This window comes from Musca autumnalis, unplaced genomic scaffold (genome assembly GCF_047663935.1).
Source record: "Musca autumnalis isolate F117 unplaced genomic scaffold, ASM4766393v1 scaffold_3, whole genome shotgun sequence".
Classification (NCBI taxonomy): domain Eukaryota; kingdom Metazoa; phylum Arthropoda; class Insecta; order Diptera; family Muscidae; genus Musca; species Musca autumnalis.
The window spans coordinates 236,025,740-236,042,053 of NW_027411866.1; the positions used below are offsets into that span (position 1 = coordinate 236,025,740).

Here is a 16,314-nt window from a genome sequence, read left to right on the forward strand (position 1 = left end):
ATTTTTGAGTTACTGACAAAAATCGGTAAATTAAAATGCTTATAATTTCGTTAATTGCATTTTATTTGAACTTGTCATTCATAATTTTGCCTTTTAATTTTTCTGATTTTTGTCGGTATCTAAAAAATGAGCTAGAAAATCTTATACCCCGGTTACACCTAACTGGATTAAGCCAGTGGGTTTGAATTTCAAATGTCAATTCCATAGCGCAAACGTCAAATAAATCCTCTCGAAGGGGTTAATCTGGCCCATATTTCCTTAACTCGGCGAAAGAGATTTCGAAAGTGACTTTATTTTCATGTGGAGTTGTGCCAACTGAACTCATGGTACAATAATCTTAGGTAGGCCACAGCTAACAGCTGATTACAATTTTTTTTTTTGTTATGGCTTAATCTGTCAAAACCCGTGTTGACATGCAGAGTTGATATTTATTATTGATCAAAAAATTCAACTCTGTTTTGTTTTCATTTCAACATTTCGTTCTTCTTCTTCTTTGTTTACTCATCCGTTATCATTCATCAAAACAATTTTGACGTTTTACGCCATAGCAAAAGGGTTGTATTTTTTTGGCGATTCTCATACCTGGCCTACCTATGAATTATTGTACCATGGTACAATCATTAATAATTGAAAGTTTTTTAATGGTAAAAAATGTAAAAGAGAAAACTGTCAAAATTGTTGTCTTAGTCGAAGGTCACACTAGAGTGGTTTCATTGAAATTTTTAGGGATTCTTAAATCGAGTTCCCCACTACAGCAACTTCATGAATTTACTCTAGTATGGAAATCGACCTAGGAACCCTGGATTTCATGAAATTGTTTCATTGAAACCATCTAGTGAGACCAAGGTCTTATGAACTGTTTCACCTGAAAAGTAAATGACCAACAAAAATTGTAGATCTGGTAGCAATGTCAAAAAGAAGCATAAAAATTAGGGATAGGTAATGGAAAGCAATAATCGATTTTTCGATTTTGGTATAAAAATGAAAATGCGATTTTTCGGTTTAAAACTTTCGACTTTCTTATAACCGCAGAAAATCGATTATAATCAGAGCTCCGAAATACTCGCTCGAATTCTACTCGCGAGTGAAATTCGAGCGAGTTCGAGCGGGAGTACTCGCGAGATTAGAAAAAATAAATGGAGTATACTTTATTTTTACTCGTCACTCGCGAAGCATATTTCAGACTTGCTCGATTTTACTCGCGAGTTAAAAGTGTTTGCGAGTACAAGTACTTGAAGAGTACGAGTTTTGCAAGAAAAAGCGAGTGGGAGTTAAAAAGCTAGAAATAGAGTACAAGTTTGGTCGAAGAGTAAAATCGAGTAAAAAATATTTTTTTGCTGTTTGTGTGTTGTTGCGTGTGTAATAGCGAACAGGTTTTGATGTTCCTGTGGACTGAATATGGAAAGAGCAAGTTGTTCGGAGGTCCAGGGGAGGCTTTGTTTCAAAGTTCGGAAGGAGGTTGTTCCGAAGTTCCGAGGAGTGTGGTCGAAGGTCCAGAGGAGGTTGTTCCGAAGTTCGGAGGAGGGTAGTCGGAGTTTCAAGGGAAGGAGTTCGGAGTTCCGAACAACCTCCGACCACCCTCTTCCGAACTTCGGAACAACCTCCTCTGGACCTTCGACCACCCTCCTCCAAAAGAGTAAACTTCTTGTAAAACTCGTACTCTTCGAGTACTCCCACTCGCAGGTATTTTCACTCGCGATTAAACACGAGCAAATCTGACTTATACTCGCACTCTTCAAGTACTCCCACTCGCGAGTACTTTTCACTCGCGAGTAAAAACGAGCAAATCGGAGCTCTGATTATAATCGACTATTCGTCGATTTTCGACTTTTCTTGTGAAACTGCAAAACGGCCAAAATTGTAAAACCGCCAAGTCAACAATCGATGTGCAAACTGGAAAATCGATCACAAGTTAATCGATTATGCGATTTTTCTCCATACAAAAGTCGACTACGATTTCTAGATTTTTGACTGCAAAAAGTCGATTAATCGATTAACCGAAAGTCGACTTACCTATCCCTAATAAAATTCAATTGTCTTCCTTTATGTCATGTTCACACGAGCGTTTCAATTACGTTGTTCGCCTGTCGAACTACGTACACGAATTAACCCGTTTCCACGACACCATTCGTAATTAATAGAAACACAAACAAAATTTCCTTCATTTTTGTTTCCTTGTTTTCACGAAAATTTGAACCGAAAACACATAAAATATACATTAAATATATAGGAAAAGCAATAGACTTTCCTTCAAATATATCTTCTATATTTAACTACACACATTTCATTAATTTTTTCCATAAATTCTGAATAATTTTGTATTTTCAATATATTCCCAGGAAAAAGTTTGCATCCAAGGATGCAGTTAAATCATTAGAACAATTGCCGCTGGAGTACATTTTTTCTATGAATTCACCTATGAATTTTACAAGAGAGCGCGCAGCTAGGATGCACTCCATTTTGCTTCCACGGAACACAGATAGGATGCACTCTATTTTCGATCCAAATCACAGCCCTTGATGTTGTGTTTTGGATTGAATTTAAATGCAGTCTAAAGATGCTATAAAATTCAAGCCATTGCAAATATCCCATGGCAGAATAAGAAGGTAATCTCATTTGAAAAAACCGTCCTTGAGCTGTCAAATACAACCATGCATGAAACGATATGAAATTTGTTTTTGTTATTGTATGTCAATGACAGCAATAACAAAAAACTGTTTTTTTACGTTTTCTTGAAATATTTGTGTACGCAGAATAAAATATTTTCTTTATATTCAGAAAAGATCAAGAAAAACGGTAAGCAGAAAAGAAGCAGACAACGCAGTCTATGTGGATATACGGAAATTCAGTGAAAAATCGCGAAAATAACTGTGAAAAAGCACAGAGAAATTTGGATTTTCTGTTTCTCGGAAGTTAATTGTGAAATGCAACTTCAAATATACTTTAATGTTTTTTTATTGTTATTCGTGTTATTGCAGAGTTTAGTCCACGCAAGACCACTGGAAAAGAATGACAAGTCATAAAAGATGTCATCAAATATATCACCAATCGATGCGCAGTAATAATTGTGGTACCACCAAGCCAGTAAGTCATTGAGTTGCAGCTAAAATGAATGGGTTTATATTTATATACTGAATGTGTGTTTTTGTTACAGGTGTTGTTCCTATTCCCCGTGTCTCACCGGTACTCACCGCTCTGGTCAGGGTGCTTTCAATAACATGTGCCGTGATCGCATATTCGCCCCTACGTTGCAAGCGTAAGGTAAATTTAAGCCAACGTCGCGTTTGTCTCTGTCATCGCTGGTTTTGGAGCTCTAGTACTTGCCCAATCTAATAGCACGGTTACACTACAGCTTTTTGCCGGGTTAACACACTTCATGAGGATTTATTGCTTAATCTGGTCAAATCTGACCAGATTTGCCATAGAAAAATTAAATCCACTCACGACTGGGTTTATTTTAAATCCGGCACAAATCCACCAAAAATACAGTGTTGTATTCGGTATTTGTGCAAAAAAATCCAACTCTACTCAAAAAGTACCAAAAGTTGCAACTGTTTTTGCAACAGAGTTAGTCGTGTTTTACACGTTTACGATTGGTCGCATGAGATTTTATGGAGTTAATAAATCTAAAGTTATTTGAAAATCATAAAATTATTTATTTTTTTACTTTAGACACTTTTTTAAACAAAAAGTACGCTTGATACCATGATACAAAAATGTATCCCTGTGTGTAAAATATACCAATATGAGAAATTGTCATACGAGAAATTGTAAAAGTGTAAATCACGACTTTATTAGTTATTTTGTATGTATACGTAAACAAACATCAGCTGACAGTTTATATCCTCGAAAAGCTAAGTGTAACCAGCAAAGATTAACCCACTGGATCTATTAAACCCAGTGGGTTAACCTTCAATAGTGTAACCGGGGTATAAGGGTCACATCGTTGATGGCGTTTGAATCTGATGAAAAAATTTTTGTTTAAAAAACATAAAAACGCTGTATCGTACTTTAAATCAATGATTTGGTTTGGAATAGTTCATATCTTCATTCGAAAACAAAAAGCAATTGCAAATTCGATGCAAAAAGCATTTAAGCTATGAGTGTTATAAAGATTAGTGTGTTGAAAATGACTCCTGCTGACCATGATGTCCGTTTCCTCATCTGGACCGAATCTGCATTCGCCTTCTTACATCTAAAGAAAATCGCGAGTTGCTGCGTGACCCATGTAAGAAGCTCTTCTGTCGTCTCAATCCATTGTCTAATGTTTGTCAACCCATTACATTAAATTCTGATATTTTTGTAGCAGTATAGGTTTGTTGGTGGGTTTGCAGCTGCTGGCAGAAAAGAAACTCTTTTCTCGCTGCCGTGGGATTTGTTCATTCCTAATGCTGAGGTTCTTCGACGACGTGCTCCTGACAAGCGTACCATTGCCAAGCTGTCGCCAAGAAAAACAACGTTGAAGTTGGTAAGCACCAACGCTGCTGCCAACAGTGCTATAATGCTACAAAAGGCCTTTGAATCCAGAAAGAATAATAACATTGCTGCCCCAAGAAGATGTAAACTTTTCAAATTCTTTTAACTTTGTGAAAATATTGTATTCTTTTATAGATACAAAATGCACGTTTTTTTTATAATTTACAGGAATATAAAGCATATATATATTTCATAGGAAAACATCTGTATATGTCGTGTCTTTATTGGTCTGTTCCTTTACCTTTAAAAATGGTAACAGTGGCAGAAAATGGTAAAAGTGGTAAACTGCTATCATATAAATTGTATGCTATTAAAAGTAAGGGAACACATTACAGGTTAAAAATGGTAAGAAATGGTAACCTCAGGCACGTAAAGGAACAGAGCATATGTGTATGTTTTGTCATCGTAATCATGACTATCTAATTTGAGGAGTCAATTCGATAGTTCTCCTGCCAAACAGCCATTTTAGTTTGTCACCGTAGCATTTTGTCAGGAAGCAAGGACTTGACCATGTTTGAGAGGAATATTCCGAATTGTAAAGGTTGGACCAATGTCTGTCACTTTTTCAATTATTGTGACCACCAGCCATTTATATTGGGCACTGTAGGATTTTTAAAGCTTTTGGACAAATATGTCTGGAAGCATGGACTTTCTCGAAACACATCATATCACTTTAAACAGGACCACAAGGAACATAAAAATTATTCTTGAACAGCCCTTAAGCGAACATTTTGTATGGAGGTACTCGAAGGACTGGATAGATATAGTCCATCCTTAATCTATGTCTGGAAAAATATTGCGAGGATTAATTTTTGGCAATATCAGGTGATCCGTTCGTGAGTTATCGTACGCACCATTTTAGCGAAAATCTTTGAACTTTTATGTGGGAGTTGCCGGAAAAAGTGGACTGCCCCATTCTCGAAATTGATTAAAATTTTGAAAACTATAATGAGGACCGTTATTTGGACCGCATCAGTAGATCCGTTCGAGAGTTATCCTGCAGGCGGGCGGACAGACAAGGCAAAATCGACTCCAAATGGTCTGAAACTTTTAAATTTAAAAATTTGAAATTAAATTGGTTTCAGATTTGAAATGTAAATAAACCTGACGTATGTATGTTTTACATATACATACAAAGTTTGTCAAAATCAGTTTGGCAATGAAGGGACGGCAAAGCGAATACAACTCTATAAGCTCGGAGCGTGAGGTTACCTTGTATCATTGTATCATGCAAATATCCCAAAATAAATAAAATACATTGCTTATTCGTTCAAAAAAAGAATATTAACTTTATTACATTAACACAAATTATAAAAAATCTCCATTAGTTAATGGCGTTTACACAAGACAGTCTGTCTGCAAATACAACTCTGATTTACTAACACATACATACATTTGTCGGCTGTCTCCCAGCTGTCCATCATTTTTTCACAGACAGCCGGGTTAACAAATTTTTAACATTTTTTGTAAAAATAAGTGAGGTAATAATTGAAATGTGTTGAAAATAAAAGAACATGAACAAAAACAAAACATGTGAAAGGAAAGCAAAAAGAAATCGACGATTTTCTTTCATTATTCTACAATTGTTTTTGCAGTTGTCTGGACGCCTACGTCACTCAGGCAAGTTTAGGGGTTTTGACCATCAATACATGTACTTAACTGTCCTGTCATGTGTAAACGTAGGGTAAATTTGATCGTAACTGAGTTTACTTCCTTTGCTCTGCTTTTTATGACACCGCAACTGATATTGCTTCATCATCCAAATGGTTTTTCATTTTTCCTCCAACTTCAATTCAGATTCCCAAAATAACTCAAACTCCACTTCAAAAATAATTTGCGTCTTGTGAATTAGTCCCAATTTACATTAGGCGAGTTTACTTGCGGCAATTGTCAGTTTGTTGGCGAGAGAGGGTGCTGAGAGGCAAAGGGTTACCATATGCCTCACCTCTCTCTCCTACAAAATGACAATTGCCGCAAGTAAACTCGCCCAATGTAAATTGGGACTAACAGCAATGTTCGTATCTTTAGTTTGTATTTATTTTTTTAAAACAAATTCTTATAATAGCTCTGTTCCTTTACGTTCAAGAATCTTCAAGTTTTAACACTTTTTACTCGAAAAGCGTTCCTTTACTTCAGACGCCATACAAATCATATGGGAATTGTTTACAATTTTTACTACTTTTGCCGGTTGTTGCCATTTTTAGAAGTAAAAGAACAGACAAAATTTTAGAAACTCTTTCTTGTGTTCAGAAAAAAAATGCCACGTTAGGGATCAAAAAATTGGTTTGCTTGGCTAGGGATCTTTAAGCGAGTGCTTCTAAAATGTATCGAGCAGAGTGCATTTTTCAGAACTCCGTGTGGACTGCATCGAAAGATGTATTGAAATCCTAACTCTGCATTGCACAACTTCCAAACTTTTTTGCTGGGTTTTTATATGTTTCTATTTTCAAAATTAAAGAGAGAGAGACATGTCAAAACAATATTTGTGTATACAGACTTTCAGTTATTTGTTTCCTTTTTGTTTCTGATTTTTTACGCGATTTTGAACCGGTTACACTATTGAAGGTTAACCCACTGGGTTTAATAGATCCAGTGGCTTAATCTTTGCTGGTTACACTTAACTTTTCGAGGATATAAACTGTCAGCTGATGTTTGTTTACGTATATATACAAAATAACTAATAAAGTCGTGTTTAACACTTTTACAATTTCTCGCATGAGATATCGTTGCTCATATTGGTATATTTTACACACTTTTTGTTAAAAAAGTGTCTAATGTAAAAAAATAAATAATTTTATGATTTTCAAATAACTTTAGATTTGTTAACTCCATAAAATCTCATGCGACCAATCGTAAACGTGTAAAACACGACAAACTCTGTTGCAAAAACAGTTGCAACTTTTGGTACTTTTTGAGTAGAGTTGGATTTTTTGCACAAATACCGAATACAACACTGTATATTTGGTGGATTTATGCCGGATTTAAAATAAACCCAGTGCTGAGAGGATTTAATTTTTGTATGGCAAATCTGGCCAGATTTGACCAGATTAAGCAATAAATCCTCATAAAGTGGGTTAACCCGGCAAAAAACTGTAGTGTAACCGCACTATAAGCAAGGCTTTGCAGGTTAAAAATGGTAACGTCAGGTAAGTAAAGAAACACAACTGAGCAATATCGAACGACCTAGTTTAATGGAATAATTCGAATTACAAATGGAATAATTCGAATTTCAAATGGAATAATTCGAATTACAAATGGAATAATTCGAATTTCAAATGGAATAATTTGAATTACAAATGGAATAATTCGAATTACAAATAGTATAATTCGAATTACAATTGCAATTTTCGAATTACAAATAAAATGTTACGAGTTACAAATAGAATAATCGAATTGCAAATTAAATGTTACGAATTACAACTGGAATGTTTCGAATAACATGTGAAAAAGGTGTAGAACTATGATTACATTTGCGAAATCCACTCGATTTCAACTGTCAATTCCTTTGCGTATAGGTCAAATGAAAACTCAACTGAAATCGATTCGATTTCATTTGACGTTTGAGCAATGGAATTGACAGTTGAAATCGAGTGGATTTCGTAAATGTAAACATAGTATAGGTCGTTTAATTGCCCAACTCTATTTTCAAGTGGATTTTTAATTTCAAATATAAAATAACGAACAAATTATACTATACGTGTGTCACTAATTACCAATGAATTCTATCATTCACAATAGGGTCAACTAAAATATAATTTTGAATGGCCCACAGTACTAAATTCATCAACTGTGTAAAATTTTAATTTGTAAAATGAATGTATGCATGTTTGTTTGGTGATGTGTACATAACTATTTCCTCATTAACTTTTGAAACGATAAGAAGACATATCTAAAAATTTTCGCTTATTTTTTTATAAAATTTGATATACACAATAAGTTGAACGAGACAATAAAGTTTAAAAAACAAGTGAATTGTGAGTGGTAATAAGGATAATACTAATAATAAAAATAGGAAAATAGTAAACAAACAACTTCCGCGTATACGACAGCTTGTTTGAAAAAAGAGCCGCTATAAAATAAATTTTCAGTTTAAAGTAAATTAAAAAAAAAAAAAAAAATACTTTACAAAACTAATGAATGGAGAAGTTCAATAACCTTCTACTGTAACCTTCTTGTATATCCAATGACATTTGTATCTATCCTCCGACATCTGATTAAATTCATTATTAATTATTATGTTGTTATCAGCCGGCTTTTTAACAGAGAACACAATGAATGGTATCTTAACATGAGCAATGTTATCGCTATTTTTTGTGTTTTCCTGTATTTCCTTTTAATTTGTATTTTATATACTATTTCAAATTACTTTTATACTTTACACACTACACCTACTTTAATGCCATGAACCAGATTTTAATCGGACGTAAGCATGGGGAGCACTGTTAAATCATTGGTCTGTTTATCTTTTGTACAGTCCATAGCATACATATTAGCTGTGTTCCAGAACTAAAAAGTTTTTAAAATTTTTACGACTTTTACACATTTTACCCGAAAATCCGTTCCCCTACACAAAAAAGTTGTAAAATGTTCACTTCTCTTTAATCAAAAATGGCGCTGAATGACGCTCTCTTTAAAAACTTTTTACACGACAAATTTGAGCGTGTAAAAAATAGTAACATGGATGCCGGCGTCTGATTGGCTGGTACACTGACTTTGACATTTGTTCCAGTTTTTTTGACGTTTTTTTCCATTTTTGCGTTCCCGAACTTGTTGAAAAAACTTTTGTGTGACAACAATTTTGCTCTCTTTCTCTCTTTTACGAGTTTTACTATTAAAAAGTACGGGAACAAAGCTATTATTTTCTGAGTTAACATAAAGTGGACTGTTATTCAAGTGTTTGTTTACATTTTCATACACATCAGTTTAAAAGGAAACGCATTTTTAAGAGGAAAAACTTGTTTCTGTTACTAATTGAACTAATTGAAAAGTAAAGATTATTTTGTTTGAGCAATAAAATTGTTTGTTTTAGTTTGATTACAAAATTAAATGATATTGTTAACATTTTATACTTATCAATGGAACTAACGTTTACAATACGTAAAGAAAAAACACTTTCAAATCATCTCACAGCAGTACTTCAGTTAAATTTTTAAAGATTAAACTTTACGTTTATTTAACAAGTTTCATTTAAAGTAAAACATTTAATAAAAAATAGTATTATTTCTCTCCTTACAGTTGCTTGCCACTATCATGAGTTTATCGGATATTTCGAATAAATTCACCGAAGCCGTGCTGGAAGATATCATCAGAAAAGCTGGTGGCACTAAATATACCTCACATAAATTTGGAAAAGGTTTCAAAAAGGGTGATTCATATTTAAGTCGTGTATTTCGTTTGTGTGTTTATGGTGTCAATGAGGATAATGGGTGAGTTAAATTTGCGGTTGAAAATTTAATTTTAGGGGCTCCATTTCAATGGCTTTATAGTTTTCAATACTTTTAGATCTGGTTGAGCTGTTTACATAGATACACATTTAATTAGGGGTAAATTAATGGCCTGTTTCACTAAGACGATTCGAATACAAATTCGTTCGAACAACTATCAAACTTCTGTTGTTTGAATAATATTTTATCATTTTTTTGTTATAAATCAAATAAAAATGTTCTACAACAAAAGGAGTTTGGTAGTAATTCGAACGAATTTGAATTCGAATCGTCTCACAGAGGGGAAACATATGCCTAAAGGTGCTCAAAACTCAAAATATGAAAATCGTTTTTTATGAAAAAAATGTTGATAAACGGCAACCAGACTCTTTTCTACATTTGCTATAAACATCCTCGACTTTGTAAGATTAACCAATCCAATGCAGCAGTCGATTGAACTCAGCCATACTGAAAACAAAAAGTAATTTTTCGAAAACTAAGAAATTAGGTGAACATTAAAAGACATTATTTTCGCGAAAATTTATATTTTTCAAGATTTATTGTTTTTGTACAGTCTCCGAATAAGATTAGCATTTAAAATTTTCAGATTGATTTTACATCTTTGCTCTTTAATAATGGTGATACATATCCTCTTTATAAACATTTTTTATGATAATTTTTAAGATTACTACAATTTCAATAGTGAAAAAGTCTATTTCCCCGTCGTTTCCCGACCATAGTTTCTTCTAATGTTTTATGCGCTTGAGTCTCAAATATCAGATTCAATCATAAAAAATTGCGCATATTTGCGCCATTTCGAAAAAATCTAATTTTTCTCAACTAAAATATGAAATATTTTTATATGGAATTGCAAGGTTTACTCACACTAAATTTTGTTCCGCCGTATAACCGGGACTCTTATTTATCAGACTAAACTAACACCTATCAAATATGTTTGCATTATTCAGAAACATTCACGGCTTTTCTCATGTGAACTGAGAAAAATATAATTTAAGTAAGTTTCAAAAAATAAAATTTGGAATGAAATATATGCATATGGGACTATATATATACGTCTGTACCGATTTGTTTGAAAATTGGCTCAATGTTTTTTTAGGCTAGTTCAGGTTGCATGTGTCAAATTTCAGTGATTTTGGTGCATTTTTATCTCACATCAGATGCGAATATATATGGAAGCTGCATCCAAATCTGGACCGATTTTCATTATTTTCTATAGGATTAATCCTTGTACAGAAGATATGCTTTGTGCAAAATTTTATATCAATCCGACTATAAATGAGCTTTCTAGGGCTTTTGATCAACTTTTAACACCAATTTCCCCTCTGTGCGTCTTAGAGAAACAGACTATAATACTGAAGTCCTAAAATGTTACCGAGTACAAAACACAAACATCCTTTTTATAAAGGAATTTGTTAACTAATTCAGATAGTGGGCTGAGGATCGGGAAGCAGGATTTTAGTAAGCTTTTAATATTGCAGTTTAACGGCAATGAAGGAAACATATAACTATTTCCAGACTATGGTATCTACACTGAGATCACATAGCCAAAGTGAGGTCCGCACAGTAATAAATTGAATGAAGAAGTAGAATAGCGGCAGATATAGAATAAGTTCGTAACCTTACACAAAAGCGATAGAAAACAAAAGGCAAAACAAATGATAATTCGTAATCAAGTTTGACATTTGTCCATGGTATAAAGTCTCAAATTGTCATTGAAGATCGGCTATTTATTGGAGACATTTAAGGACATTTTTACGACAGGTGCCGCTAAAGGAAATTTGTTCTCAGTATTGGTAACGCTCAACTTATTAAATGCCTCTGATAATGTCAAACACTCAACGATATTTGAGGATATCGAACAGACTACCCTCCAGCCACGTTTGAACCCCTTGGAAAATCAATTACGTGGAATACAGGAACAATAAGTTTATGGCCCATAAAGTCAAACGGGGAGTTCCCCAAAGTGGCATGATATCTCTGAAACTTTTGAATCTCTACTCTTTCAGTGTTCAATCACCTCCAGATGAAATTGAGATCGTTACGTATGCGTGTGATTGTACTTTCCCTAATGTAGTTTGTGAAAGACTGAACTCCTTTGAACTTGATCGATCGATTACTTTGATCGACCTTACCGCGAATAAGAATTCAACGCGATGGGAACAGTGGATGGACATTTTGTCTATTGAGAAAGTCGCCTTTCTATAGAAAAATGTCTGCTCAGAAGACTGGGGATTTTTTCCATAGAAAAGGTCTCTTCAAAAGACTTAGGACATTTTTCTGTAGAAAACAAGTCTCCTCAGGTAATTAAAACTTTTCTTCTCAGTCTTCTCAGGAAACTAGGACATTTGTCTATAGAAACAAGTGACCTCGGGATACTGGAAACTAGGAAAGTTTTTGTTTTGGATTTTTTAAATCTTTTCTGAAAAGAATTTTTTTCTACAGAAAAAAGTGACTTCAGGATACTGAGGAAATTGTTTTCTAAAGATAAAAAGTGTTCTCATGATACTGAGGAAATTGTTTTTCTATAGAAAAAGTCTCCTCAGGATACTGAGAATTTTTTTATATAAAATAAGCTCTCTAGGAAACAGTATTTTTTTCTGTAGAAAAAAGTCCCCTCAGTAGTCTAAGAATTGTTTCTATATAGAAGAAAAGTCTTCTGAAGAAAGTGAGGAAGATTCGTCAAGTATGGCCACACACAAAGATATGTTTTAGTTTCACTACTCGCTAGGGGGTTTAAAAGTAAGAGGAATCTTGATGTTCTAGAAAGAGAGTTCCAACGTTACAAGAGAGAACCACTAGATCAGCAAGTCTATCAAGCAGGTTTGAATAGCATGCACACAGACGTCAATGCGGTCCTGGTTACAACCCATCGAAGCAGCCACATACCCAGACTTTGAAATAGAATTAGACCTGAAACATGGCATGGTAATTGTGCCATGACCTGAATTGAGAAGAAAACGGACTTACAAACATATCATGTACTGTTACAACAACAATAAAGTCATCCAAAGCCGCAAATAATCCAGAGAGTTGGGCAGAACTCAAAGTTAAGTATCTTATAGGCGTCCTCAACATGTTGCTAGTCACCAATATTTAACCCGAAGCTTGGAAAATTGAAAAAAAGATGTAGGCATCTGAGATGTGGTAAGAATTTTAGTAGGGGGGAAGCACTGTAAGAAGTCAACTCGCTTAGAAGCCGTATAGAACAAAATGTGTGTGTGAGTCCCGTATCACATAATAAATTGCATATCGTTTCAAGCCGAGCCCCTAACCTGGTTTATTTTATATTGTAATATTATTTCCTCTCTTTTCTCCCCCTTTTTTCTTTAGCTCCAACATTGAGGTCAATCTGATTTGTAAAGGTATGCCCGACAACTTGGCACGCCGTAAAGTTTTCCGGTCTGCCGATTTCTTCCGCAATGAAATTAATTTCTATTTGAAAGTTGTACCTGCCTGGGAAGAGTTCCAAAAGCGACGTCAACCGAAAAACCCCTTTACAGAATATCCCAAATGTTATGCCTCACATTGTGACGGAGAAAATGATTTTGTTGCATTGGAGGATGTTAGCTTTCTGGGTTATGGTTCCCCGGATCGTCAGGGTTACATAACTCTCGAAGAATGTTTACTAACAATGCGTACATTGGGTAGATTTCATGGTATATCATTGGCATTAAATGCCTTGGAACCGGAGCTGTTTGAAAAGACGGGCAAGTGTTTAGAGGAGACCTACTATGCAGAATCAAATCGTAAATGGTATTTAGATTTTATGAAGCTGGCATGTGAAGTGGCCAAAGATGCTGTGAGTAAATCATATCCGGATAGTAAATATGAGACAGTGGCCAAAAACTATTTACACGCCGAACAATTGTATGATGATCAAATTAATTTGGTGTCAACAAAATGTGAGTAAAGCGTAGCATATTTTTAAGGCCACAAAATTAATAATTTGTTGTTGTTTTTGGTATTACAGCAAAATTGACTGTCTTTGGCCATGGTGACTGTTGGACACCCAACTTCCTAACCCGTTATAGCGCCGAGGGCAAACCCGAAGCCATTAAAATTATTGATTTCCAATTGGCTCGCTGTGCCTCTTTGGCAGTGGATATCTCATTCTTCATTTATTCCTGTACCAGCCATGAATTACGTGAAAATCACTATGAGGAACTACTAAGGGCCTATCACGAAAGTGCTTGTGATCTCATCAAAGATTTGGGAGCTGATCCAGAATCCGTATTTTCATGGCAATCATTTTTGGATGAATTGAAGGAATTTGCCCGCTTTGGTTGTGGCATGGGCATTGAATCACTACCCATGTCAATGCTGGAAGAAGATGAGATAGCCGATTTAGATGAAATAAGTGCTGATTCTGTATTAGTTGATGTTTGGAATTTAAAACCATTCCAAGAACAACATAAACGCCAACGTATTGCTGATATGTTTAAACATGCCATTGATCAGGGTTATGTTAAATAACTTCATCAACTTCCTTATGACAATTTTAGACTAATGACCACATTTTCCTATCAAAGAATACACACAGGCAATAAATTTAATAATTCTCTTTATTTATATAAGAATAAAATATTTGGTTTAATTTCAAGAAAAAAAGGCACTTAACAAACGAGGTGATCTTTTAAAGATCAGTCTTAATAGAACACTAAAATTAATTAAAAATCAACCATTTCCCAGCGGTACACAGAAAAACACCTATCCCTACCAGTTTACATGCAGTGTCCTTCATTGAGTATACACCATTTGGGTACAACAGCATCGGGTCGTATACCACGAGATATAAGACGATCACGATAACGATAGAAACGATATTGGGCTTGCAGGTTGTTTGTCTTCGGATTGGACCATAAACGTTCAGCAGCGGCTCCAGCTCGGGGCCAAATACGGGCCTCTGCAAAAAGAAACAACAATGTAATTAATCGAAAGAAATTAGAAAAACAGAACGTAGTCTCCTCGGGAAACTTAAGAAATTGTTCCTATAGCAAAAGTATCCTCAACTCAGGAAGTTTTTCTCTGGAAAAAGTCTTCTAAGGCACTGAGCTTTGTCTATAGGAAAACGTTCAGGAAGCTAAGGAAATATTTCTGTATAAAAAAGTCTCCTCAGGAAACAGTATTTTTTCTATAGACAAATATTCATATTAAAAAACGTCTCCTTAGGGAACTGAAGACATTTTTTTTATAAAAAATGTCTCAGAAAATAAAGGAATTTTTTTTACAAAAAAAAATTTCCTCTGTCAACTAAGGAGTTTTCTCTGACATCTGAGGAAATTTTTCTTATACAACTAAGCCTCTTCAGTTAATGAGGAAATCTTTTCTATTGAAAAGAGAGTAGACGTTTTCTATAGAAAACATTTTTCTCAGTTCCCTAGGGAGACTTTTACTCAGTTCACTGAGAAGACTTTTCTATAGAAAAAATTTTCCTCAGTTCCCCGAGGAGACTTTTTTCTATGGAAAAAGTTTTCCTCAGTTCACTGAGGAGACTTTTTTCTATAGAAAAAATGTTCCCCAGTTCCCTGAGGAGAATTTTTCTATAGAAAATCTTATCCTCAGTTCCCCGAGAAGACTTTTTCTATAGAAACATTTTCATCAGTTCCCTGAGGAGACTTTTTTCTATAGAAAACATTTCATCAGTTCCTGATTAGACTTTTTTCTATAGAAAAAATTTCCTCAGTATCCTGAGGAGATTTTTTCTATATGAAAATTGTCCTCAGTCCCCCGAGGAGACTTTTTCTATGGAAAAATGTCTCCAGTTTGAGTCTGAGAAGACTTTTTTCTATAGAAAAAATTTCCTCAGTTCTATATGAAAATTGTCCTCAGTTCCCGGTGGAGACATTTTTCTATAGAGTGCTCCTAGAAGACTTTTGTCTATAGAAAAAAATTCCTTTATTTGCTGAGAAGACGCTTTCTATAGAAAAAATTTCCTCAGTTCCCCGAGGAGACTTTGTCTACAGAAAAAATGTCCTCAATTCCCTGAGGAGACCTTTATCTATAGAAAACATTTCGTCAGATCCCCAAGAAGACTTTTTCTATAGAACAAATTTCTAAGTTTCCAGATGAGACTTTTTCTATAGAAAATGAATAATTTTCCTGCGATGAAAAAAATGTCATGAGTTCCCTGAGGAGAGTTTTTCTATAGACTTTTTTCTATACAACAAATATCCCCAGTTATCTGAGCAGACTTTTTTCTATAGAAAAAAATGTCCTCAGTTCTCTGAGTCTTCTTCAAAAGTCTTTAGTTCCCTAAGAAGAATTTTCTATAGAAAAATCTAAGGGAAGAGGTGACATTTTTTCTATATAAAAAATTTCCTCATTTGCCTGAAGACGCTTTTTGCTATAGAAATAGTCTCTTAAGGAAGATTATTCTATAGAAAAAAGTCTTCTC

At 34.5% G+C, this 16,314-nt stretch overlaps 2 protein-coding genes across 10 annotated transcripts in view; one reads left to right on the forward strand and one right to left on the reverse strand.

Moving 5' to 3' along the window:
• Nucleotides 1–8,246: 8,246 nt before the first annotated feature.
• On the forward strand, nt 8,247–14,502 carry LOC141399133 (uncharacterized). Its single transcript, XM_073977294.1, has 4 exons — nt 8,247–8,450; nt 9,712–9,902; nt 13,251–13,822; nt 13,891–14,502. Exons 2-4 carry the CDS (start codon nt 9,727–9,729, stop codon nt 14,391–14,393), a joined length of 1,251 nt encoding a protein of 416 aa, XP_073833395.1. The 5' UTR covers nt 8,247–8,450; nt 9,712–9,726; the 3' UTR covers nt 14,394–14,502.
• Nucleotides 14,465–16,314, reverse strand: part of Hexo2 (beta-hexosaminidase 2) — a 33,296-nt gene continuing 31,446 nt past the window's right edge. For all 9 annotated transcript variants that reach the window (XM_073977284.1, XM_073977292.1, XM_073977291.1 and 6 more), the window contains exon 7: nt 14,465–14,823. In XM_073977284.1, coding sequence (XP_073833385.1) covers nt 14,642–14,823 — 182 coding nt within the window. In that variant the 3' untranslated portion in view covers nt 14,465–14,641. The remainder of the gene's footprint in view (nt 14,824–16,314) is intronic.